This window comes from Brassica napus, chromosome C8, assembly GCF_020379485.1.
Source record: "Brassica napus cultivar Da-Ae chromosome C8, Da-Ae, whole genome shotgun sequence".
NCBI classification, from domain to species: Eukaryota; Viridiplantae; Streptophyta; class Magnoliopsida; order Brassicales; family Brassicaceae; genus Brassica; species Brassica napus.
The window spans coordinates 38,986,689-39,011,755 of record NC_063451.1 but is presented as its reverse complement, the minus strand read 5'-3'; the positions used below and the strand labels follow the sequence as shown (position 1 = coordinate 39,011,755).

Here is a 25,067-nt window from a genome sequence, read left to right as displayed (position 1 = left end):
TTTCTTTAGATGTTTGGAATTCGATTTCGAATTTTTGGATATGATTTTTTTTAATCCACTTAAATTATCTTTGAGAATGGTTGTTAATTCTTCGGCTTAGTTGGTTTATGATTCGATTTCGGTTAAGTTTTAAAGTGGGCTGGGGTTAGTCTCAGGTTCTTTTTGTTCGGCTTATTTTGTTGTTGGGCTTATTTCGTTTCAAAGTTATAAAATCAAAACATATCACCAGTCTCAAACAAAGGCCCCGTAATGTGGATTTTCTATTCATTTTATTGAAATATAAAGGGTTTTTAGTAATTAAACCCTCATGAATCCTAAAAAAAACACTCAACTAAAAATCCCGTGAAATAAACCTTTAACTTTACTTCCGTTAACGTATGTTACCCTCCGTATTAAAAATCTTGACGGAGGGTGATATACGTTAACGGTTTATAAGTTAAGGGTTTATAATGGTGAAAACTTAGTTGAGGGTTTTTTTACGATTCAAAAATAGTTGAGGGGTTTTATCGTTAAAAGTCATTAAATGTTTTAAAATATTTATTATCATTTATACATTGTTTTAGATTGATTTATAAGCCTTTAAAATAATTTTTAATTTTTAATACATTACTTTATTATAAAATTAATTTATACAAAATAAATTAAGAATTTTCAACACTTCTTACAACTTAATATAACTTCAAAATATTAAATTATTTGATATTTGGCAATAATGTTATAAGGAAATTTAAGTGTTTATATTGTCATTGTCAGCTATCAAATAATTTAAAGTTTCTCAGTTATATTAAGTCTTAAGTAGAATAATTCATCTATAAAGTCAATAATGTTAGATTATTTTATCCTAACAAATAGCAGAAATTTTTAAAAAAATATAAAATCATTGTGAGACCGTATTAATCATATGTAAAAGTATTAAAATATTTATGAAGCTTTATAAATCGGTTATAAAGTAATGTATTAAAATTTATAAATGAGTTTTAAAGGCTTATAAATCAATCTAAAGCAATGTATAAATGATAATAAAGATTTTAAAACATTTAATAACTTTTAGTGATAAAACCCTTCAACTATTTTTGAATAGTAAAAAAATCCATCGACTAATTTTTCAACATTATAAACCCTAACTTATAAATCGTTAACGTATGTCACCCTCCTTCACGATTTTTTAGACGGAGGATAACATATCTTAACGGAATTAAAGTTGAGGGTTTATTTCACAGGATTTTTAGTTGAGGATTTTTTTTACGATTTATTTTTAGTTGAAGGATTTAATTACTAAAAACCCAAATATAAACTTAGGTGAAAACTAAATTAATTAGCATAACGAATAGTCAGTCGTTGGAGTGAATATTGGAGTGAAAAAAAAATGAAAGACTCTTTCTTCACATTTTAATGTTCAACAACAAACAGCAATAAAGTTAGGTACGCACCCAAGACTAACCGACAACAAAAGACTTGTTTGACTTGTCCGGTCCATTGTCATTAAGCTTAAGCTGCCTTGACGACCACAAAACAGTAACCACAACGACCAACACGATCACACACCAAAACTAATGTTTTATAGAAACTTCACGTGTCGCAGTTAACCAAATGTTAGTAGATATTATGTGACATGGATTAAAATCCGTTGTTGTGAATAATGTTTGATTCTTTGTTATGGTGTTTTTTTTTTTTTTTGTATGAATGTTAAATTTTATTCAATAAAAGAAAGCTGTTTTACATTAAATGTAACTTTGTAATAGAATATTAAAAAGATAGATTAATCTTCTATATCAGATTATCAGATTCCAAACCAGACTCTAAGTCCTTCCTCCTAAACTATCTTGTTATGGTGTTTCACCTAAACTATAAATGAGAATGACTTCTTCTTCTTTGCGTCGTTTAGGGGATACAAAACTGTAATCTTAGTTTCTAACTTGTTTTACGGTGACATTGGTCTAACAATTGATATAACTGGATGTTGGCTAGTGTGTATAAAGTCTAATGACGTAATGATACAATTTAGTTAACCGTCAACGCGCGATTGACGTGATTAACGTATGATTCACGACTAGTAACACAGCAGTGATTTAAATTTGAGTATTCTGAAAACCGAATACAATTTTGTTTTGGCCGCTAGATACAATTTAACACTTGAGTCGGTCTGGCAGTTTTACCATACTGAAAGCTACTTGTGCAGAAAGCTCGTATTCGTAGATTTTTCAAAACATAGCTCCCGAGAAATATTTGTTAGTGGTATTTCATTAATTAATGACTGACTTTAAACCCTAGACTCGCACTATAAATAAGGTGCATACTGATACGTATAATATAAAAAAAATCCATATCTTAACTTTTCTTATTCATGAAAATGTCTGAATCAAGGATCTTATACTTATCACCAATGTTGCTGATTCTTCTCAGCCTTCTAATGGCTTCCTTCTTGGACACCACGGGTATAATCATCTTTTGAGCTTATGTAACGCTCATTAATTATCTTATTGGTTATGTTATATAATATCACATGCATTATTTGATGCAATTCTATTACTAATGATATATAGCTGCACAAATCGGAGTATGCTACGGGAGGTTAGGCAATCCCCGGCCAAATCCATCAGACGTTGTGGCTCTTTACAAGCAGCGCAACATCAAGAGGATGCGGCTTTACGCTCCAGACGCAGAGGCTCTCAACGCTCTCCGCAACTCCGACATCGAGCTCATCCTCGACGTTCCCAAAACAGACCTCGAATGTGTCGCCTCCAGCCAAGCGGAGGCCGACGCGTGGGTACAAAACAATGTCAAGAACTACGACGGTGTCAGGTTCCGTTACATCACGGTCGGTAACGAGGTGAAACCCTCGGAGCCAGCCGGTAGTATTCTCTTCCAGGCCATGCAGAACATCGATAGCGCGGTTTCTAGAGCAGGCCTTGGGATCAAGGTGTCGACGGCTATAGACATGGGAGCCACCATGGACACGTACCCTCCGTCTCACGGAAGATTCAGAGATGACTATATCAGCTTTCTCCAGTCGGTGATAAGTTTCTTGGTAAGCAAGAAATCTCCTCTGCTCTTGAATAGCTACCCTTACTTCAGCTACAAGGACGACATGAAAGACATCCCTCTAGAGTACGCTCTGTTCAAACCGACCCCTCCAGTCATTGATGGGCAGTACTCTTACCATAACCTCTTCGACGCCCAACTTGACGCGGTCTACGCAGCATTGGAGAAATCAGGGGGAGGATCGTTGGAAGTCGTGGTGTCTGAGAGCGGTTGGCCAACGCAGGGAGGACCTGGGACTAGTGTGGAGAATGCGATGACTTATGTTAATAATTTGATACAACACGTGAAGAGTGGAACTCCGAGAAAGCCAGGGAAAGCTATAGAGACTTATATATTCGCTATGTTTGATGAGAATCAGAAGGGTCCCCCTGAGCTTGAGAAATACTGGGGGATGTTTCTTCCTAATCAACAGCCTAAGTATAATGTTAACTTTAACTAATAAAATAATGGTAATAGTAATAATAATTCAAAATCTATACTATTAAAGCAGGATCCTATTGTCCTTTTTACCTTAACCTGCCATTTCTTTACTAACATTGCATGTTTCATTAAAGGCAATCAAGTAATATTAATAACACATCTATATTTGGTCATTTTTTCGGATCCAGCCCACTGTCCACATCAGATATCTCTTGGGCTATTTGGACCGATTAAGAAATCAGATACAATTCTCACATTTTTTTTCATTTGGGCCATTGAGTTCATGTTCAAATAATTTTTTTTCAACCATTCTTAATTATTTTTTTTCTTAATATAATTTAAGCATTTATAAAAAAAATTGATTTTTTTCGTTGAAAAATATAAATCTTTATTAAAAGTATATAATTATTTTTATTAAAAATATTAACCACATAATAAAATTAATTTATCAGAGTTATACCAACTTAATTCATTAAAAAAATAAAGTTTAATTTTTTAAACATAAATAGTCATTTAAAATGAAACACGATAAAGAAAGATAAAAAGTTTAAGTCTTTTATAAAATAAAACACAAATATATAAAATATGACATTTACTAAATATTTGTCAATTGAAAAAAAAACCGCGTTTTGAAAGCGCGGATCAAAATCTAGTAATATCATTATAGAAGTAAGCGCTAGAGATACAATAAAAAGCTATTCCAAAACTGAAATCGACCCAAAAGAACTTTATGTGGCTACAAGGATAAATGACAGAACTTTGAATGATGATTATATTACTTGTAGGGAAATTCCATAAAAATATCTCAACTTAATTTTATTAAGCTTTTTAATATTCAAACTTTTTTGCTATCCAGTTAAATACTCAAACTAATTATTTTATTCATTTTAATACCCTTTTTTTTTAAAACCGTGTTCATTTTAATATTCAACTATGCCAATTTTAATCAAACATATTAATAAATTTCAAACAAAACTTACAAAAATCTCTAAAATTCAGAAAAAAAAAATCTTAAAAATTTCAAATTTTATTTTAAGATTTAAGAACAAAGTAACTAAATCTTGGATAATATTTTAAAAATTTAGAAAAACTTAATTCTGAACAAAATAAAAAAAAATTGTTTTAAAATTTCAGAAAATGAACTGAATTTGAAATTAAAACAAAAACTAATATTATAAAAATAAGATAATCCAAAATTTAGTTGCTTTTATTATTAAGAGTGAAAATAAAATTCAAAATTTTCAAAGATTTTATTTTTTTAATTTTAGATTTTTTCTAAGTTTTGTTTGAAACTTATCATTTAAATAAACATACTTTGGGTATTAAAATGATCACAGTTTTAAAAATAAATATATTGAAATGAGCAAATTAATTAGTTTAGGTGTTAAACCTTAGGTATCATCTAAGGTTACTCTCTCTTTCCAAAAATGTGCTACTCTCTCTCTCTCTAAGCAATTTTCGAGTTCGCTTTTGAAATTAGGTTACCAACTATAAATATAGAAATGTATTAATGTCGTACATTCAGATTCTGAGAAATAATCAGATTGTGACAGTAAGCTCATGAGAGTGATTCTCGTTATGACCAAAACCTCAATCCCATAAACAACAAAACACATTAGACAAAAACTACGAAAAAATATATGAAGTTTTCAAAACCTCACAAATCGGAGAAAAATATAAATATAATATAAGCATATCGTAAGAAATTTCTGAGCAAATACATTACATTAATATATAAATATCTTGACGTGCTTATGTGATCAATACTTCCAATGTTAGCCAAAAAAGAGTGTGTAAACATATTGACGTTGCATATTTTTTTTGTTATCAATTGACGTTGAATATTCATCGAGTTTTGTTGAAGCTCGTTCTATTGTAAAGGTAATATTCAGATTTCAATAATGTAGTTGAAAGGTAATTGACCACTTTTTGATTTAAACAAAAATGAAGAAAAAAATTACGTTTTAACAAGAGGTCGGTCATTTGAGATCTGATTCAACGACACTCCTCCAACAGTAATATCTAATTTCTTCCCCTGTTTCCCTCTCTTAAATGTGAAAATGGTTCATGAGTTACAATCATGGTCTGAAGCAACGTTCATGAATCATGGTTCATGAATGATGAGTCTTATTCCCAAGAGTCCCAATCACCATTTTAAGATTTTGATTCCATGTGCTATTCGAATGAAATTTGAATCCGGTAAGTAAAAACAATCCATTATCCCCTATATATTATTTGAGAAGCATTACAACTTTTTTTTTGTAGGCACATGTCATCACTAGAATGATTTTTAGAATCATTTAAAAATATGTTGGTTCATCTAATTATATAATAAACTTTTTATTAAAGTAACAATAAATTCATCATTAATGTACTTTATTATTTCATTAAATAAAATTTACGGAATTGCCTAATGTGGCTAAAGTATATATGGCAATTAATGATTTTGAATAATAAAGATTTAATAAAAAATAGTGTATTTTCTATCATATTTGTTTAATTTTAAAATATTAAATAAATTAAACAACCACAATAACCATATAATAAAAATTTAGATTTTTATGTATATGTTATATTTTGAATTTTTACAAACGGCTTTAAATTACTAAAACTGTTAAAAGTCTCACATTCAAATTTTATGATCCATGGTTAAAATTTTTGTTATGACAAAATACAAATGATTACAAAAATTATATAAGTAAAAAGTCTAATTTAATTAATTATTATGATTAATATATATATATATATATATATATATATATATATATATATATACCATTTTAAATTAAACTATAAACCATATAAAATACAATATTTTAGTTTCAAAATTTACTTTAAACAATTTTTTTGATAAAAGTTTTGAATGATCATTGAAAACTTATTTAAAAAAAAATATATAAATTACTAAAACTATTAATCCCGCAATGAAAATTTTGTTATCAGTAATTTAAATTTTTTTCTATAAAAGATACAAATGATCAAAAAAATTATATGAGTAGAAATCATCATTTAATAGACATTAACATTAAAAATATACTAGAATATATTATCTATGTTAGTATCATTTAAATTTAATAACATATCCTATCAAATAAAAAAAATATTTTTTGGATTAATAAAATTGATTTATATGTTCGCACCAATAATTATATATTTAATAGTTACTGACTTTTAATTATTTAATATATATTTATTATTTCATAATATGTAAAAATATTTAATACATAAAATAATTTATATATATAATGTTGATTCCGCGCAAGGCGCATATCTTAACCTAGTACTGTACTATTAGACCACCACAAGTTTCGTGTGTATTGTAAGGCCATGCGCATCAGGGGATCATGAGGGGGTCGTGGGCTCGAGTTCTTAGGTCCGAATAATTTAAAGAAAATGAAAAATGGGTTTTAATCGACGAACCGGGCCTTACGCTTGAACCCGTAAGAGGCGAGTTCAAGCCACGCGTCGGGCGCTGAGTGGCTTCTCCTTTCCGCGTCGACGAGGAAGAAAGGAGGGTCTACGCGTTAACCAATTCATTTCTCTCATCTGTGAAAAAAAGTAGGGTTTTTTCTCTCCGAGGCGATAATCCACTCCGTGGCGATTCCGTCGTTATTTCTCCATCAAATCGATTCCTTTTTCTCTTCTCCACACTCTTAGGTCAGTATTGAGTAGATTGACGGTGTGGTAGCGTAGATTTTGTGTGCGATGGGGTGATTTTAAATCGATTTGGGGATTTTTTTTTAGGGTTTTTAATCGTTATGGAAGTTCGATTGAGGGTTCAGTTACTCATATTCTTCCTTAATTATGTGCTAATAATTTGATTTCTGTCACAGATGGATCCGGCAGAGGAGAGAAGACGTTCAAAGAGGCAACATGATCACATAAACATGCTAGGGTTCGTCAGCGATTCAGAGTACGGGATTCCCAAAAGGTGTCCATGTGGTGGGAGAATCATCGATGAGGTTCGCCGGAAGGACGACTACGACACTCTTCCGGGGAAGCGGTTCTTCACATGCAAGAACTACGAGGTAAGTTTGATTTTAAATGCTTTGATTATCGTTTATGGGTTTGCAAATTGTAGAGTGTCTGATATTTGTTTATGGTGTAACCAAGGCTGATGGATTCCACTATCGTCAGCCTTGGGTGATAGGTGTGCAGGAGGAGATCGAAAGGTTGACTAAGCGGGTGGAGGAGGCTGAAGAAGTGATGTTGGGGTCGTCGAATATCTGTAAACTGATCGACAGACTGGAGGTTAGTGACAACACATTTTCAATACTTGTGTGGTATGTTTTGCGTGACTAACACTTTTTGTTTGATGTTTACATGTCCAGGATCAGGTTAAAATGCTCTCTGAGCAGGTAGATGACCTCACCGTGCAGGTTGCTACGTTGGAGAAGGTCTGCTTCGAATGAAACCGAAGGTAAGACTCAACCCCACTTTAGATGTAGTTCAAAAATGGCTGTTACAAATTGTTGATTGGTATAACCAGTTTAGCTATTTAATAAGTAATTTAATACAAAGCTAACCGGTTTTGAAAGTTAACTAAAAGTTATAAAAGCTTAAAAGATAACTACAACAATAACTACAACTCCACCTAGAACTCTAACTACAACTTTTAAAAATCTATAATTAATTTTTTGTTGGTTGTTGGTTGCTGTGAACTCTCAATAGATTGTACTTAGGTGTAGTTAATATTTTTCAGTGAGCTGATGTGTATTCACTGCCGTTTGTGAAGTACTTGTGGTAGGTAGAGTTTGTTTAATTCTTCTGCTTTAGTTAATTATCTCAAATGAAAGCAAAAACTAGTTTATAAAACATAACAAATCCACAACTAAAAACACACAAACATTTAAACAACAAACCAAACCCAAAAAAAAAATGGAACCTTTCTCCTACAACTCTCCCGGGTTTGTTAACCTTTTAGCTTCGCAGAGCAGTCCCCCAAAAGACGTGGACTCTGCTGAGGCAGTTGGTAACTCACCCGGGTTAGTTAAACCTTTGGAAAGAAGAAAGTGGGTTGTCAAAGAAGACCTTGTGCTCATTAGCGCTTGGTTGAACACGAGCAAGGATCCCATAGTCGCTAATGAGCAGAAGGCAGGGGCGTTTTGGAAGAGAATAGAGGAGTATTTTAACTCAAGCCCTCAGCTCATTGGCGCCGTTCCTAGAGAATGGAGTCAATGTAAGCAGAGGTGGAAAAGGGTGAATGGGGAAGTGTGCAAGTTCGTGGGTTGCCATGAAGCCGCTTTGAAGGAGCAGACAAGCGGGCAAAATGAGAATGATGTCATGAAAGCTGCACATGACATCTTCTTAAATGACTTTAATGTCAAGTTCGCACTTGAACATTGCTGGAGGGAGCTGAGATTTGATCAGAAATGGAGGTCACACGCGTTGTCGAAAGATGGTGGAAAGGAGAAGAGGAAGGAAGCATGTCCGGAGGTGGTGGCTGACGATGAAGAGGTGAGGCCTCCTGGTGTAAAGGCGAGCAAAGCAGCGAAGCGCAAGAAACACGGGAATGAAGCAGCTTATGATCAAATAGAAACCATGCTAGCTCTGAAAAATAACATTTCCAAACAAAAGATCCTTGATCGTCTCATTGGCAAAAATGAGGAGACTCTTTCTGATCAAGAAAAATCCCTTAAGTATAAACTAATTGGTGAAATGCTTTGAGTTGGTTAGTGCTTTGTATTGGTGCTTTGTTTAGGTTGCTTTGCTTAGCGTGATCGGATGGAATGTTTACGTTTCTTAGCTTAACTTGATTCGATGCTTAACATGAATTATTGATTGGGTTTTATTTTCTTTTGCAGGTCAGAGAGTGCAGGTCACGGGTTGGAGTGAAGGTGTTGGAGGTGATCAGTCGTTGCAGGTGAAGCCTAGTTTTTTTTTTTTTTTATGTTGCGGGTAGTTGGACTTTAGACCATCTTTGGTCACGGGAAAGTGTAGTGTTTTGTTTCTTGCTACACTTATTTCATTCACGGATTGTCTAGTATGTATTGTGTCAGTCACAAGTTGATTCACGGATTATGTAATATGGTTTCAAACTCTCTATATATGTTTGCATTGTATCATTATATGAAATTACCACTTCTCTCCATGGTGATTATCTAGTACCAGTTCTGAAGGAAACCGACACATTCAAGTTATTCCCATTTCGCTGCAAGGTGATTCACAAACGGAGACAATAGCAAGGATCCACAACAAGGTATAATATACAACTTAGTTATGAAAAAATTAAAAGATTATGAAAATAAAAAATGATAGAGTAATAATGATAGAGTAATGTATAAAATAGAATATGAAAAAATATAATATGAAAAAAAAAAAAAGTCTAATGTTATGACAACTTTTATAGACTAATGTTATGAAAACTTTTATATTATTAAGACAACTTTTGTCATGTTAGGAAAAAAAAACACCAATGTCTTCCTCATCAAGTGATGAAGTTGACGAAGCTTTAGAAGAAATGGTCGACCAAGTAGTTGATAATTTCATCGACTCAGTGATTCATGCTCATCCCAACAAGCCGACGAGAAGAGCTTATAACGAAAGAAATCGGGAACAAGGACACAATCAACTATGAAACGATTATTTCACGGAAAATCTTACATACCCACCGGAAATGTTTAGGAGGCGTTTTCGAATGAACAAGCCATTGTTCATTCGCATTGTCGAACGTATAACTAATGAAGTTCCATACTTTCAGCAAAGACGAAATGCTTGCGGAAGGAACGGGCTCAGATCTTCGCTGCTCTTTTAGGCTGTGTTGAGGCAACATGTTCCTCTACCGACTCTGTGATAACCTCTTTCCCCGTAGCAGATTCATCCACTCCTGAATACGGTTTCGTTGTATTCTCAACAAAAGGTTTCGAAACCTCAGCTGCATAGCTCAGAGAAGCTGGTGTTTCCGAGCTGTTCCCATCAACAACGCTTCTAACTACAAAAGACTGCCACCATGCCAAGCGTATTATTAGCTCAGATAACGCATTCCATGTTTTAAAATATTTATTATCATTTATACAAAAATAGTTGAGGGGTTTTATCGTTAAAAGTCATTAAATGTTTTAAAATATTTATTATCATTTATACATTATTTTAGATTGATTTATAAGCCTTTAAAATAATTTATAATTTTTAATACATTACTTTATTATAAAATTAATTTATACAAAATAAATTAAGAATTTTCAACACTACTTACAACTTAATATAACTTCAAAATATTAAATTATTTGATATTTGGCAATAATGTTATAAGGAAATTTAAGTGTTTATATTGTCATTGTCAGATATCAAATAATTTAAAGTTTCTTAGTTATATTAAATCTTAAGTAGAATAATTCATCTATAAAGTCAATAATGTTAGATTATTTTATCCTAACAAATAGCAAAAATTGTAAAAAAAATATAAAATCATTGCGAGACCGTATTAATCATATGTAAAAGTATTAAAATATTTATGAAGCTTTATAAATCGGTTATAAAGTAATGTATTAAAATTTATAAATGAGTTTTAAAGGCTTATTTTGTTGGGACTTTTCTGGTTTGTATTTTTTTTCTTTTTCGTCATGGACTTAAACAAATTTATACTGATTCCGTTAACCATGCCGAGACGAAAAACGGTTGCATTTTTACACGAGAGCTAGACTATCTACCTTAAAATTATGTGTATATGATACATAAGTGATTTCTGAGCTGAGGAATCTTGCTTTCAATATTTTTATATCCTCCAAATAATTTATAAAAATTTACCGTTCTTCTGGTTCCGAAACCATCTTCTTCAATTTAGAATAATCCATTTTAATCTTGACCTGAAACTTTCTGATTTGTATTTTAGTATCATCAATTTGATGTGGTTTGGTTTGAATTTCGATTTTTTAACTAAAACTATTATCATCAAAATTTTCAAAAGATCAGTTTATTTTATTTTATTTCTTTAGATGTTTGGAATTCGATTTCGAATTTTTGGATATGATTTTTTTAATCCACTTAAATTAACTTTGAGAATGGTTGTTAATTCTTCAGTTTAGTTGGTTTATGATTCGATTTCGGTTAAGTTTTAAAGTGGGCTGGGGTTAGTCTCAGGTTCTTTGTTCGGCTTATTTTGTTGTTGGGCTTATTTCGTTTCAAAGTTATAAAATCAAAACATATCACCAGTCTCAAACAAAGGCCCTGTAATGTGAATTTTCTATTCATTTTATTGAAATATAAAGGGTTTTTTTAGTAATTAAACCCTCAGCTAAAGATGAATCCTAAAAAAAACACTCAACTAAAAATCCCATGAAATAAACCTTTAACTTTACTTCCGTTAACGTATGTTACCCTCCGTATTAAAAATCTTGACGGAGGGTGATATACATTAACGGTTTATAAGTTGGAGATTTATAATGGTGAAAACTTAGTTGAGGGTTTTTTTACGATTCAAAAATAGTTGAGGAGTTTTATCGTTAAAAGTCATTAAATGTTTTAAAATATTTATTATCATTTATACATTATTTTAGATTGATTTATAAGCCTTTAAAATAATTTATAATTTTTAATACATTACTTTATTATAAAATTAATTTATACAAAATAAATTAAGAATTTTCAACACTACTTACAACTTAATATAACTTCAAAATATTAAATTATTTGATATTTGGCAATAATGTTATAAGGAAATTTAAGTGTTTATATTGTCATTGTCAGATATCAAATAATTTAAAGTTTCTCAGTTATATTAAATCTTAAGTAGAATAATTCATCTATAAAGTCAATAATGTTAGATTATTGTATCCTAACAAATAGCAGAAATTGTAAAAAAAATATAAAGTCATTGCGAGACCGTATTAATCATATGTAAAAGTATTAAAATATTTATGAAGCTTTATAAATCGGTTATAAAGTAATGTATTAAAATTTATAAATGAGTTTTAAAGGCTTATTTTGTTGGGACTTTTCTGGTTTGTATTTTTTTTCTTTTTCGTCATGGACTTAAACAAATTTATACTGATTCCGTTAACCATGCCGAGACGAAAAACGGTTGCATTTTTACACGAGAGCTAGACTATCTACCTTAAAATTATGTGTATATGATACATAAGTGATTTCTGAGCTGAGGAATCTTGCCTTCAATATTTTTATATCCTCCAAATAATTTATAAAAATTTACCGTTCTTTTGGTTCCGAAACCATCTTCTTCAATTTAGAATAATCCATATTAAACTTGACCTGAAACTTTCCGATTTGTATTTTAGTATCATCAATTTGATGTGGTTTGGTTTGAATTTCGATTTTTTAACTAAAACTATTATCATCAAAATTTTCAAAAGATCAGTTTATTTTATTTTATTTCTTTAGATGTTTGGAATTCGATTTCGAATTTTTGGATATGATTTTTTTAATCCACTTAAATTAACTTTGAGAATGGTTGTTAATTCTTCGGTTTAGTTGGTTTATGATTCGATTTCGGTTAAGTTTTAAAGTGGGCTGGGGTTAGTCTCAGGATCTTTGTTCGGCTTATTTTGTTGTTGGGCTTATTTCGTTTCAAAGTTATAAAATCAAAACATATCACCAGTCTCAAACAAAGGCCCTGTAATGTGAATTTTCTATTCATTTTATTGAAATATAAAGGGTTTTTTAGTAATTAAACCCTCAGCTAAAGATGAATCCTAAAAAAAACACTCAACTAAAAATCCCGTGAAATAAACCTTTAACTTTACTTCCGTTAACGTATGTTACCCTCCGTATTAAAAATCTTGACGGAGGGTGATATACATTAACGGTTTATAAGTTGGGGATTTATAATGGTGAAAACTTAGTTGAGGGTTTTTTTACGATTCAAAAATAGTTGAGGGGTTTTATCGTTAAAAGTCATTAAATGTTTTAAAATATTTATTATCATTTATACATTATTTTAGATTGATTTATAAGCCTTTAAAATAATTTATAATTTTTAATACATTACTTTATTATAAAATTAATTTATACAAAATAAATTAAGAATTTTCAACACTACTTACAACTTAATATAACTTCAAAATATTAAATTATTTGATATTTGGCAATAATGTTATAAGGAAATTTAAGTGTTTATATTGTCATTGTCAGATATCAAATAATTTAAAGTTTCTCAGTTATATTAAGTCTTAAGTAGAATAATTCATCTATAAAGTCAATAATGTTAGATTATTTTATCCTAACAAATAGCAGAAATTTTTTAAAAAATATAAAATCATTGTGAGACCGTATTAATCATATGTAAAAGTATTAAAATATTTATGAAGCTTTATAAATCGGTTATAAAGTAATGTATTAAAATTTATAAATGAGTTTTAAAGGCTTATAAATCAATCTAAAGCAATGTATAAATGATAATAAAGATTTTAAAACATTTAATAACTTTTAGTGATAAAACCCTTCAACTATTTTTGAATAGTAAAAAAAATCATCGACTAATTTTTCAACATTATAAACCCTAACTTATAAACCGTTAACGTATGTCACCCTCCGTCACGATTTTTTAGACGGAGGATAACATATCTTAACGGAATTAAAGTTGAGGGTTTATTTCACAGGATTTTTAGTTGGGAATTTTTTTTACGATTCATTTTTAGTTGAGGGATTTAATTATTAAAAACCCAAATATAAACTTAGGTGAAAACTAAATTAATTAGCATAACCGATAGTCAGTCGTTGGAGTGAATATTGGAGTGAAAAAAAAATGAAAGACTCTTTCTTCACATTTTAATGTTCAACAACAAACAGCAATAAAGTTAGGTACACACCCAAGACTAACCGACAACAAAAGACTTGTTTGACTTGTCCGGTCCATTGTCATTAAGCTTAAGCTGCCTTGACGACCACAAAACAGTAACCACAACGACCAACACGATCACACACCAAAACTAATGTTTTATAGAAACTTCACGTGTCGCAGTTAACCAAATGTTAGTAGATATTATGTGACATGGATTAAAATCCGTTGTTGTGAATAATGTTTGATTCTTTGTTATGGTGTTTTTTTTTTTTTTTTGTATGAATGTTAAATTTTATTCAATAAAAGAAAGCTGTTTTACATTAAATGTAACTTTGTAATAGAATATTAAAAAGATAGATTAATCTTCTATATCAGATTATCAGATTCCAAACCAGACTCTAAGTCCTTCCTCCTAAACTATCTTGTTATGGTGTTTCACCTAAACTATAAATGAGAATGACTTCTTCTTCTTTGCGTCGTTTAGGGAATACAAAACTGTAATCTTAGTTTCTAACTTGTTTTACGGTGACATTGGTCTAACAATTGATATAACTGGATGTTGGCTAGTGTGTATAAAGTCTAATGACGGAATGATACAATTTAGTTAACCGTCGACGCGCGATTGACGTGATTAACGTATGATTCACGACTAGTAACACAGCAATGATTTAAATTTGAGTATTCTGAAAACCGAATACAATTTTGTTTTGGCCGCTAGATACAATTTAACACTTGAGTCGGTCTGGCAGTTTTACCATACTGAAAGCTACTTGTGCAGAAAGCTCGTATTCGTAGATTTTTCAAAACATAGCTCCCGAGAAATATTTGTTAGTGGTATTTCATTAATTAATGACTGACTTTAAACCCTAGACTCGCACTATAAATAAGGTGCATACTGATACGTATAATATAAAAAAAATCCATATCTTAACTTTTCTTATTCATGAAAATGTCTGAATCAAGGATCTTATACTTATCACCAATGTTGCTGATTCTTCTCAGCCTTCTAATGGCTTCCTTCTTGGACACCACGGGTATAATCATCTTTTGAGCTTATGTAACGCTCATTAATTATCTTATTGGTTATGTTATATAATATCACATGCATTATTTGATGCAATTCTATTACTAATGATATATAGCTGCACAAATCGGAGTATGCTACGGGAGGTTAGGCAATCCCCGGCCAAATCCATCAGACGTTGTGGCTCTTTACAAGCAGCGCAACATCAAGAGGATGCGGCTTTACGCTCCAGACGCAGAGGCTCTCAACGCTCTCCGCAACTCCGACATCGAGCTCATCCTCGACGTTCCCAAAACAGACCTCGAACGTGTCGCCTCCAGCCAAGCGGAGGCCGACGCGTGGGTCCAAAACAATGTCAAGAACTACGACGGTGTCAGGTTCCGTTACATCACGGTCGGAAACGAGGTGAAACCCTCGGAGCCAGCCGGTAGTATTCTCTTCCAGGCCATGCAAAACATCGATAGCGCGGTTTCTGGAGCAGGCCTCGGGATCAAGGTGTCGACGGCTATAGACATGGGAGCCACCACGGACACGTACCCTCCCTCGCACGGAAGATTCACGGATGAGTACAAGAACTTTCTCCAACCGGTGATAGATTTCTTGGTAAGCAAGCAATCTCCTCTGCTTTTGAATAACTACCCTTACTTCAGCTACAAGGACAACATGGACTCCATCCCCCTTGAGTACGCTTTGTTCAAACCGACCCCTGTAGTCAATGACGACTCATACTCTTACACAAACCTCTTCGACGCCAATCTTGACGCGGTCTACGCAGCACTGGAGAAATCAGGCGGAGGGTCGTTGGAAATCGTGGTGTCGGAGAGTGGTTGGCCCACGGAGGGAGGACCAGGGACTAGTGTGGATAATGCGATGACTTATGTTAATAATTTGATACAACATGTGAAGAGTGGAACTCCGAGAAAGCCAGGGAAAGCTATAGAGACTTATATATTCGCTATGTTTGATGAGAATCAGAAGGGTCCTCCCGAGCTTGAGAAGTTTTGGGGGATGTTTCTTCCTAGTCAACAGCCTAAGTATGATGTTAAGTTCAACTAATATCCTTGAAGATACTGAGCAAGGGCTAGTGATACAATAAAATGCTTTAAATCTATTATTTGATGGCCTTTTCTGTACTGGTATTAAAACGGGGAACGTGTTGTAATGATAAGGAATAATGAGCCTTAAATTATGTTTTACTCCATCTGTTTCTATAATATAAGGAGAGTGGTTTAATTTCTACAATGTATATACATATATTATTTTAGTTCATAGTAACACAAACGTTTGGACGTAACACAAGCCTAACCAAAGCCACCATGCATGCGTGTGTTTTTCGTCGTCCAGAACTGAAATCGACCCCAAAAAAACTTCCTTTGGCTATTAGGTAAATAACAGAACTTTGAATGATGATTAGAGGAATTATTAGTAACGAAAGTCAGCTTACCATTAATTTATGATGGTTAGTTTGTCTAATGACGTAAGACCACCATTAACGGTGGTTCTTAATAAAGGTTTTTGGCATAATTTGTAATTAGAGAAAAAGAAAAATCAAAATTAACTGAAGCTTCGGCTCTTAATTAGAGAGTTGGAGAAGCGCGTCTTAGCAGACACGTGTTAGAACAATAGAGAGTTTGGTCTCTCCTTTCTCTCTCTGGAGTCCGACGAAAGAAAGGGTCCCTTGATTTCTCGACGATTGATCTCTCCATCGCTCCGTCGATTGATCCTCCACGATTCATCACTTCACCTCGGTTCATCTCCTTGACGATCCAACACTCCGGCTGTCTCTCTTCGCGTCTCTCTCCGTTGATTTGATTGACGAAGAATCACTCGGTGTCTCTCTCTCTCTCTGTGGCTCTCATGGAGGAGGTAAAACGGCGTGATCTCAGTCGGCGTCTTTCCTCGAGGGGATAAAACGGCGTGATCTCAGTCGGCGTCTCTCCTCGACGACGAATCACTTCGTCTCTTTCTCTCGCTCGGCGGCTCTGATCGATGAAGAATCATCTAAAGCTAAGTTATTTTTTTTTCAAGTTTGAATCGTTCAATTCATGGATGGCTTAGATTGTTTGTTGTGTTGCATGTTCTGTTGTGGTGGTCCCTGTCTCTAAGAAGTGTTGAATCGTTCTTGTTCGGGTCAAAAGTTTTCTCAACCTTTTGTTGCGTTTCTCTCTATCCTTGTTTGTGATCGTTTTATGTTAAGGCTAGAGATGAAAAATGTCATGATTGTTTAAGGCTGTGTACGTTTAAGGCAAGAGTTCTCTGTGACCTTGTGGTTGTATATACTGGTGTTAATGGTGTTGTTCTCTTGAGTTAATGGTGTTGTTCTCTTGTGGTTGTATATACTGTCGTATGTTGCCTTGCTCTGTGATGCCTTGTGTTTGTATATGATGTTTAAGACAAATGTGATGCCTTGTGATTGTATATAATGTCGTGTGTTGCCTTGCTCTGTACTTACGTTCTCTCACTGTTTCTATAGCCAATGATCTGATGCCTTGTCGTGTGTATCTTTGTCGCCTGTTGCTCATTAACTGTGTATGTGTTTGTGTAGTAGGATGGATGGATCAAGGGAGCTGATCAAGATACAGGAACAAGATTCTTCAATGAAGAGGACTACAATTGCCTTTGAGGTACAACCTGTCCTGTCTCTTTCAATTTCATTGTCGTGTGAAATAAATTGTTATGGTTGAGGTGTTGATTGTTCAAATAAATCTGATGCTAATTAATTGTGTCTCCTATCTTGCAGGTGTTGTCACTTCCTTGCAACTCACGGGCTTGTCACTTTCTCTCATGATCCCTACACAACTTGTATGCATCAGTCACGGGAGTGGGAGTGGAAACCTTGTCGTATGCAACAGTCCTTGCATACTCTTGTCGTATAATTTAATTACGGGAGTGGGAGTGGAAAACTTTGTGTTGTCTTGTATTGTCTTGTATTGAAACTCACGGGTTTATTTTAGTCTTGTCTTGTATTGAAATATTGTAATGTTATTTTTTCATAACTTTGTGTTCTCAAATTCTATATAAAGAACGGACAACATCTATTATCACCTTCTCATATTCTTCTCTCGTTCTCAAAAAAATTTCTATCACCCCTTCTCATTTTCTATATTTCCTTTTCTAAACAAGGCTCATCTCATGGCCTCTTCTTCTGAAAACACACTTGATGACGCTTTTGATCAATTTTTTGATCAAGCTTTCGAGAATTTTGCCATTACTTATGGTAATCAAGAAGAAAAAAAGAAAAAAACGAATTTATATCGAACGAAACCGAGAAGAAGGCAATGTACGTTTATGGAATGATTATTTCAGTGATACACCAACATATCCTGAAATTTTTTTCCGACGACGATTTAGAATGAACAAGCCATTGTTCATGCATATTGTTGATCGACTCTCCAATGAAGTTGAATTCTTTCAACAAAACAGAGATGCTCTCGGAAGGCTTAGTCTCTCTCCACTTCAGAAGTGTACCGCAGCTATTCGGGTCTTGACATATGGTTCTGCGGCTGATGCTGTTGACGAATACCTCCGACTAGGTAAAACTACTACTCGGTCATGTGTGGAACATTTTGTGGAAGGAATAATATATTTATTCGGCGAGGAGTACCTAAGAAGACCAACACCGGCTGATCTTCAACGTCTACTTGATATTGGTGAGGTTCGTGGATTTCCCGGGATGATAGGAAGCATCGATTGTATGCATTGGGAGTGGAAGAATTGTCCCACCGCTCGGAAAGGGCAATATTCACGTGGTTCGGGAAAACCCACAATCGTTCTGGAGGCGGTTGCTTCGTATGATCTATGGATATGACATGCATTTTTTGGACCTCCAGGTACCTTAAATGATATCAATGTTCTTGATCGCTCACCTGTTTTTGATGACATAATAAAAGGTCAAGCTCCGCAAGTCACTTTCTTTGTCAATGGAAGAGAGTATCATTTGGCTTACTATCTCACCGACGGTATTTATCCGAAATGGACAACTTTTATCCAATCTATTCCAATGCCACAAGGGCCGAAAGCGGTTTTATTTGCGCAACATCAAGAAGCCGTCAGAAAAGATGTCGAGCGGGCTTTTGGAGTCTTGCAAGCTCACTTTGCCATTGTTAAAAACCCTGCACTTTTTTGGGATAAAGCAAAAATTGGGAAGATTATGAGAGCATGTATCATACTCCATAATATGATAGTAGAAAACGAACGAGATGGATATACTCAATTTGATGTTTCAGAATTCCAACAAGGAGAAGACACCGGAAGTTCATATGTCGATCTCAATTTTTCTACAGATATGCCAACAAATATCGCCAATATGATGGGTGTTCGAACTACAATTCGTGATAGACAAATGCATCAACAACTCAAAGCTGATTTAGTTGAACATTTATGGAGAAAATTTGGACGTGATGAAGACAACAACTGAGTTCGAAATGTTTCTTTCTAATTATTCTCATTTATTTTATTAATCCTTGTTTTTCTTAATTTTAATAACTATGTTTGATGTGTTATCTTTTAATATGTTTTATTTAATAAATAAAATTTATCTTTTATAAAAAAAAATTAATAATTTTTTTTAAGAACCCCGAATTAAGAACTTACCATTGGAGCTAACAAATTAGGAAGATCTTAACTATGGGTTCTTAACTAACATTAATTACTAAACAATTATTAAGACCCCCATTTTGGTTCTAAGGGTTAATGATGCTCTAAGGATATATAATTATATGGTCAACAATTGACGTGTGATTAACGGCTTGTACCATGATACCAAAATCAAATTCGTATTTAGTCTTAAACACTTTTTATAGTGGGGTGTGCATGGATCCATTATTTGGAAATATCTAGATACTAGGTGATAACCCGCGCCCTGCGCGGAGCGAGGAGATTATTAAAGTATTATAACTTTTAATATGTAGACATAATAAAAGTTAAAGGCATAGTAAAAAAAATATATCTAAGAAAGTATGGATTATAGCGAGGAATTTTAGTATGTAAATATAAATTTATATGCGATGGCCATTAAAATTAAATTGTATATTTGTTTGCATGCGGGTAAATTATAAATATAATATTAAATGAAACATAAGCAATAGTCTAATAAAATATAAAAGGAACAATGTATAAAAAACAAAAGAAAATTAAAAATAGAGACAAAATAACTGCTTTCAATAATGCATTCAGAAGTCTTCGTTTGCAATCCTATTATGAGCAATAGCAAAGAGATTATCTAGAGAATTTAAAAATATTATTTAACAAAATATGTGAATGCATGTATTACCTCAATCTTAAAACATCAATTTCTGGAACACCAATGGGGTCGAAGACAATTTTGGAAATCCCATCAATGTTAGTAACCCTCTTAAGTCGGCCTTATTATGAAATATGTCAAATATTAGCAAAATATAAATATAATATCAGCTCCTATTAATCGATTGTATATAAAATAAATACAATAGATTACTTTGTCCCCAATTAATTTGCCAACACTGTAAAACACATAATACTATGTCTGCATCTATAGAATTCCATAAATCATTGAAAACATGAGCAAGTGCACCATAAGCGACACTTAATGACGACGTTACTGTAAAAGAAAAAAAGAAGGGTTCAAACCATGTGATACTATACAAATGTATATCTTTCTTTTTACAGATGTTGAATACTTACTGGATGTGTAGTACGAAAAAACGGATTTTGTGGTCGATGATACCATTATTTCCGTTCGTAAAAACAGATGGAATTAAATCTATAAAAATAAGAAGGACTTACATAAATTTATTATTTATTTAAGATAAAACAAAACATAAGAAATATAATTATTATTTTCATAATATAAATTATGAATATACAATAAAATTAAACATAGGCAACATGATAATAAAATGCTACATGAAATAAGTTATAAAGAAACAAAAAATAACTGATAAAACTTTCTCCTAGTTTTCTTTGAATGAAAAGTCAGAGATGAAATTCATAGCTCTCAAATTTTATATGCTTGTTTTGTACCAAGTTGATTGTGATACGGTGTGTCAAAGTTATGTATGATATATATAGTTATAATTGGTAGGATTAAGTGCATAAGGATTACATCAAGAAATTTGTTCCGCGAAATTATATTTCAATCCACGATATAACTAAATATCTCTACTTTCCTAGAGTAACATATATATTAAGACCTCCCACAATGGGGGTGTTGAAAACACTTTTCAACAGTTGAAACCATTGTATAAGGGTGTTGATAAATTTGACTTATCTATCTGACATAAACACCTGTTGTAAAGTTTAAACGGTTGAAACTTTTTTTTTTGTGGCCCAGCGCTGCCACGGCGTGCCGCCTTCTGATTGGGCAGAAAAGATGAGCGCGTGTACGCACCCGCTGGATTTTTTTTTAATATGGATAAGATTTAAATGTTGTGTTTTGATTGACTATGCAGATTTCTTTTGTTTTTTTATCCTCACCCAATAATTCAAACACATTTATCATATAATAAAACTTTTTTAAAAAATATCAAAATTCAAGATTTTTTTATCTATAAATAAAGACTACTCTCATTTCATTTGGATACAGAAAAACGTCATTTTTCATTATAATAAAAAAACGTCATTTTCATTAAAATAATCAAAAATTTGGTAAATATCTTACTTAAAAAAATAAATATGTTCTTAATTTTGATTGTTTTATTAATATAGATTTTGGTATTATTTAAAAATTAAGTTAAGTATAATAATTCAAAATAAATATTATTAAAAGTTATGTTATTTTAGTTTTTAAGTTAATTGTAAAAAAATAAAAATATGAATTAAGAGTTGTGGAGTAGGGTGTTTAATTTTTTAAAACAAACCAATGTAGAGGTGATGATTGAAATGAGTGTTGAATAAATGAGGTGGAAGAGAGAGAAGATGATGTGAAATGTTAAAAAGAGAAAAAAAAAAGTGTTAAATAGGGAGAGGGTGTAGAAACCATTAATTAGGAAGTAGAGTTACATTGGAGCCTAAAAAATTAACAAACTAAAGCATTATAAGCATTATGATGAGTTCAGAGTTAGATGCAGAGACAGAGAAGCATATTGAGTTCATGTAAAAGAACTTGGAAGCATTAATTTGAAATAAATATGATAAAAACTGAATCAAAATGAAGGCAAGGATGATCCTTCCAATAGAAACATGCCTACATAAGTGTATATAGATTTGAATGTTTTTTTTAAGCAAAAAAAAAGTATATAGATTTGTAAACTATGAATTAGAGGGAGACCTTAATAGTATACGAACTCATTGTAGAAACTCATAAAAGGTCGCATTATACACAGATACAACAGCATAAACATGAAAAAGCCTTTCTAAAATTAAGGAATCAAAAAGGTCAAACCAAAGACAACAGAGAAAAAAAAATACAGATCATAGAGATAGAGGAGAGAGACTGAGAAGTTAAAATTTGAGGGTTTTACATGTTCAAAAGCTTCAAATGAGGTTAGCCCTCTTCAGGAATCTGATAGTTCTGCAGTAATAAGGCCATATAGATTCAACAAAATCCAAGTATCTCTCAATGATCCATTCTTGGACCTGTTTCAGTTTGGTGCGTGTGAGCTCTCTGTAGTCAGTGTTCACTATTGGTCGAGTCACTAGAGCTCTCAGGTCGTCTTTAAGCTTACCATGGGAAATGTAATGGTATGCTATAATGTAATAAGATGGTAGGTTTCTTATCACTTTGGTGGTTTGGTTGAAGCAGAAAGCGTAAAGTGCACATAGTCCTTGAAACGTTTTGATATAAAAGGCGACGATCAAAGGTCCAACAATCCACAAAGGAGATGACTCCTTTGTAACTTCAGCTCCATAGATTGCGTTATAAGCAAGGAAAGCCGGAACACTGCAAAATAGTCAAAAAGAAAAGTATATTCAATACACATATAAGGAACTTGGAAAAGAAGTAGTAAAAAAAAGAAAAAAGATGCTCTCATACTTACAATAAGAGCAACGGAATCTTGATAGCTGTGTCTAAACTCCAAAACCAGGTCCAAAATCTATTGTTTGTACTCTGAAGGCTTTCTGTTTTCCGGATCTCTGTTACAGTTTCTAGCTTCTTCGTATGTGGAACATGTTCTCCTTCCAAAGCCTCGTCAATGACTTGAATAGGTGATTGTGTGAGCAACAGTGATAACCATTTCTTGAACAGCTTCTGAATAGCAGGTTGCCCTGTGATTGAATCCTCTGTTTCCGAGGTGTATGAAACCGATGTGTTTTGTGACTTTGAAGAGCTATCCACATTATTTTCGATATCATCTGAACGGTAAGATAGTTTAACTGAGTTGTTATTAGTAGCTTTCTTCCCACGCTCACGTCCCCCAGATTCGCTAATTTGGAAGCCGCCTTTGAAAGACGTAACCCTCAAAGACTTTGCTTTCAATCGTAAATGCTTTTCTTTCCTCCCAGCAAAGTGCACCGTCGTAACCAAGCCTTTGGTCCATGTTGGTGAACTCCAAGGAAACAAGACATGTGAACTCTACAACAGATGACAACATGAAAAGAAGGCATTACAAGAGTAATACGGAAGATACAACAACACTCAAAAAATGAAAGAAATGTTAACGTGTAGACAGATTCTAGTACTGATAAAATAATTTGTTTGGAGACATGATCAATAACACAGACGCAAGAAAACACATGAAAATTAGGACTTATAATAAGATTGCATGCATAGTTGTAACTTGTAAGATACCTGCAGTTTATGAGTTACCAACACCATTGTCTCCAGCGATTCATTTACAAAAAGGTCACAACCTGTCCATCATTAACACACAAACCACTTTTAGTTCCTGTCCACCATTACACACAAATCACTTTGAGTAACTTAATCAGCTTTTGCAAACTCAAATCGGTAAATCGTAGATTCTAATTGCCTTCTCTAAGCCTAAATTACCAAACTCCAAGATTCATAGGCAAGCAACTTGCAGAAACATCAGGCCAAACTCCAACATAAGTGAAAAGGATTGTATTAGGTTAATGTAACCTCTAAAAGATAGAAATCACAAGTAGCGATCACAGAGCAACGAAGCTTAGCAGAATCCGAACCAACACGACGTCGTTTCGCCAACTCAAAACTCATAAAGAATTATCTTCATCTTCATAGCTAAACAGAAGAATTATCCAGCACCCAATTCCTCAACTCAGATAAAATTACTCTAAACTATCATCAATTTAAAGAGCCGTGATAATCCAATTGAATATATCATCATTACACAAAGACAAAGGTGCCACGAGACCTCAGAATGGGATTCAAATTAGAAGATAGTTGCGTGGAAGCTGAGTAAAAGAACCGACCTCAATCATCATGAGCTTGTTTGTCTTCTGGTTTGTTCGTAGGAATACTTAAATAAGCAGAGTTTTGTAAGAGAAAGACTGAAGAACCCTAGTGAAAAATTCGAAGCTGTGAATCAAAAACCAATGAGAAAGATTGAGAATTTAAGAGAGGGACGGAGAAGCGGATAGATGGACAAGATGGCATCCCTCAGCAAAACAAATACCATATGAGTACTGAAATTGATACCGAAATTGATGACATACTTGGAAAAAAATATGATGGATAATTTTATTTAATATTAATTTATATTCTTGACAAAATTATTAGAATATGATAATAATTCATATATTATATTTAATATTGATATTTTTTTTTGGTAAACTTTTTTTAAATACGGTAATAGCTCCCACATCATCTATAAAATAAATATATTCATATATAACATTTCAAATTTTAAAATATTATTATTATTGTATAATTACACAATTTGTATTACTAAAGCTTTCAATTTTTTTTATAATTTTAAAAAATTTAAATATCTAATCGTAAGATATTAG

The 25,067-nt window shown here is 32.7% G+C and overlaps 5 protein-coding genes across 5 annotated transcripts; 4 read left to right on the top strand and 1 right to left on the bottom strand.

The window, feature by feature from the left end:
• The first annotated feature begins 2,240 nt into the window (after positions 1–2,240).
• Positions 2,241–3,625, top strand: LOC106412264 (glucan endo-1,3-beta-glucosidase, acidic isoform-like). Its single transcript, XM_013853170.3, has 2 exons — positions 2,241–2,435; positions 2,544–3,625. The coding sequence occupies exons 1-2, from the start codon at positions 2,345–2,347 to the stop codon at positions 3,479–3,481; spliced, it is 1,029 nt and encodes a 342-aa protein (XP_013708624.1). The 5' UTR covers positions 2,241–2,344; the 3' UTR covers positions 3,482–3,625.
• Positions 3,626–7,259: 3,634 nt separating this feature from the next.
• Positions 7,260–8,110, top strand: LOC125591161. The gene is made up of 2 exons (XM_048764745.1): positions 7,260–7,490; positions 7,576–8,110. Exons 1-2 carry the CDS (start codon positions 7,296–7,298, stop codon positions 7,762–7,764), a joined length of 384 nt encoding a protein of 127 aa, XP_048620702.1. The 5' UTR covers positions 7,260–7,295; the 3' UTR covers positions 7,765–8,110.
• A 230-nt stretch (positions 8,111–8,340) lies between these two features.
• On the top strand, positions 8,341–10,039 carry LOC106350003 (glutathione S-transferase T3-like). The gene is made up of 3 exons (XM_048766982.1): positions 8,341–9,115; positions 9,267–9,325; positions 9,863–10,039. Exons 1-3 carry the CDS (start codon positions 8,341–8,343, stop codon positions 10,037–10,039), a joined length of 1,011 nt encoding a protein of 336 aa, XP_048622939.1.
• A 4,998-nt stretch (positions 10,040–15,037) lies between these two features.
• Positions 15,038–18,267, top strand: LOC106427865 (glucan endo-1,3-beta-glucosidase, acidic isoform-like). Its single transcript, XM_048764743.1, has 3 exons — positions 15,038–15,231; positions 15,340–17,845; positions 17,962–18,267. Exons 1-2 carry the CDS (start codon positions 15,141–15,143, stop codon positions 16,275–16,277), a joined length of 1,029 nt encoding a protein of 342 aa, XP_048620700.1. The 5' UTR covers positions 15,038–15,140; the 3' UTR covers positions 16,278–17,845; positions 17,962–18,267.
• Positions 18,268–22,472: 4,205 nt separating this feature from the next.
• LOC106427795 lies at positions 22,473–24,779 on the bottom strand. The gene is made up of 4 exons (XM_013868524.3): positions 24,531–24,779; positions 23,929–23,990; positions 23,177–23,712; positions 22,473–23,079 (listed from the first exon to the last, which is right to left on the bottom strand). The coding sequence occupies exons 2-4, from the start codon at positions 23,953–23,955 to the stop codon at positions 22,674–22,676; spliced, it is 969 nt and encodes a 322-aa protein (XP_013723978.1). The 5' UTR covers positions 23,956–23,990; positions 24,531–24,779; the 3' UTR covers positions 22,473–22,673.
• Between the last annotated feature and the right edge of the window lie 288 nt (positions 24,780–25,067).

What these genes read in the sequence shown, in the direction of transcription:
- LOC106427865 (XM_048764743.1), top strand. Translation starts at nt 15,141, where the DNA reads ATGAAAATGTCTGAATCAAGGATCTTATACTTATCACCAATGTTGCTG. An exon ending in TTCCTTCTTGGACACCACGG is followed by an intron (nt 15,232 to 15,339) that starts GTATAATCATCT and finishes AATGATATATAG; the next exon opens with CTGCACAAATCGGAGTATGC.
- LOC106350003 (XM_048766982.1), top strand. Translation starts at nt 8,341, where the DNA reads ATGGAACCTTTCTCCTACAACTCTCCCGGGTTTGTTAACCTTTTAGCT. An exon ending in CCTTAAGTATAAACTAATTG is followed by an intron (nt 9,116 to 9,266) that starts GTGAAATGCTTT and finishes TTTCTTTTGCAG; the next exon opens with GTCAGAGAGTGCAGGTCACG. An exon ending in GAGGTGATCAGTCGTTGCAG is followed by an intron (nt 9,326 to 9,862) that starts GTGAAGCCTAGT and finishes TTGTCATGTTAG; the next exon opens with GAAAAAAAAACACCAATGTC.
- LOC106412264 (XM_013853170.3), top strand. Translation starts at nt 2,345, where the DNA reads ATGAAAATGTCTGAATCAAGGATCTTATACTTATCACCAATGTTGCTG. An exon ending in TTCCTTCTTGGACACCACGG is followed by an intron (nt 2,436 to 2,543) that starts GTATAATCATCT and finishes AATGATATATAG; the next exon opens with CTGCACAAATCGGAGTATGC.
- LOC106427795 (XM_013868524.3), bottom strand. Translation starts at nt 23,955, where the DNA reads ATGGTGTTGGTAACTCATAAACTGCAG. An exon ending in TGGTAACTCATAAACTGCAG is followed by an intron (nt 23,713 to 23,928) that starts GTATCTTACAAG and finishes CATCTGTTGTAG; the next exon opens with AGTTCACATGTCTTGTTTCC. An exon ending in AAGATTCCGTTGCTCTTATT is followed by an intron (nt 23,080 to 23,176) that starts GTAAGTATGAGA and finishes ACTATTTTGCAG; the next exon opens with TGTTCCGGCTTTCCTTGCTT.
- LOC125591161 (XM_048764745.1), top strand. Translation starts at nt 7,296, where the DNA reads ATGGATCCGGCAGAGGAGAGAAGACGTTCAAAGAGGCAACATGATCAC. An exon ending in TCACATGCAAGAACTACGAG is followed by an intron (nt 7,491 to 7,575) that starts GTAAGTTTGATT and finishes GGTGTAACCAAG; the next exon opens with GCTGATGGATTCCACTATCG.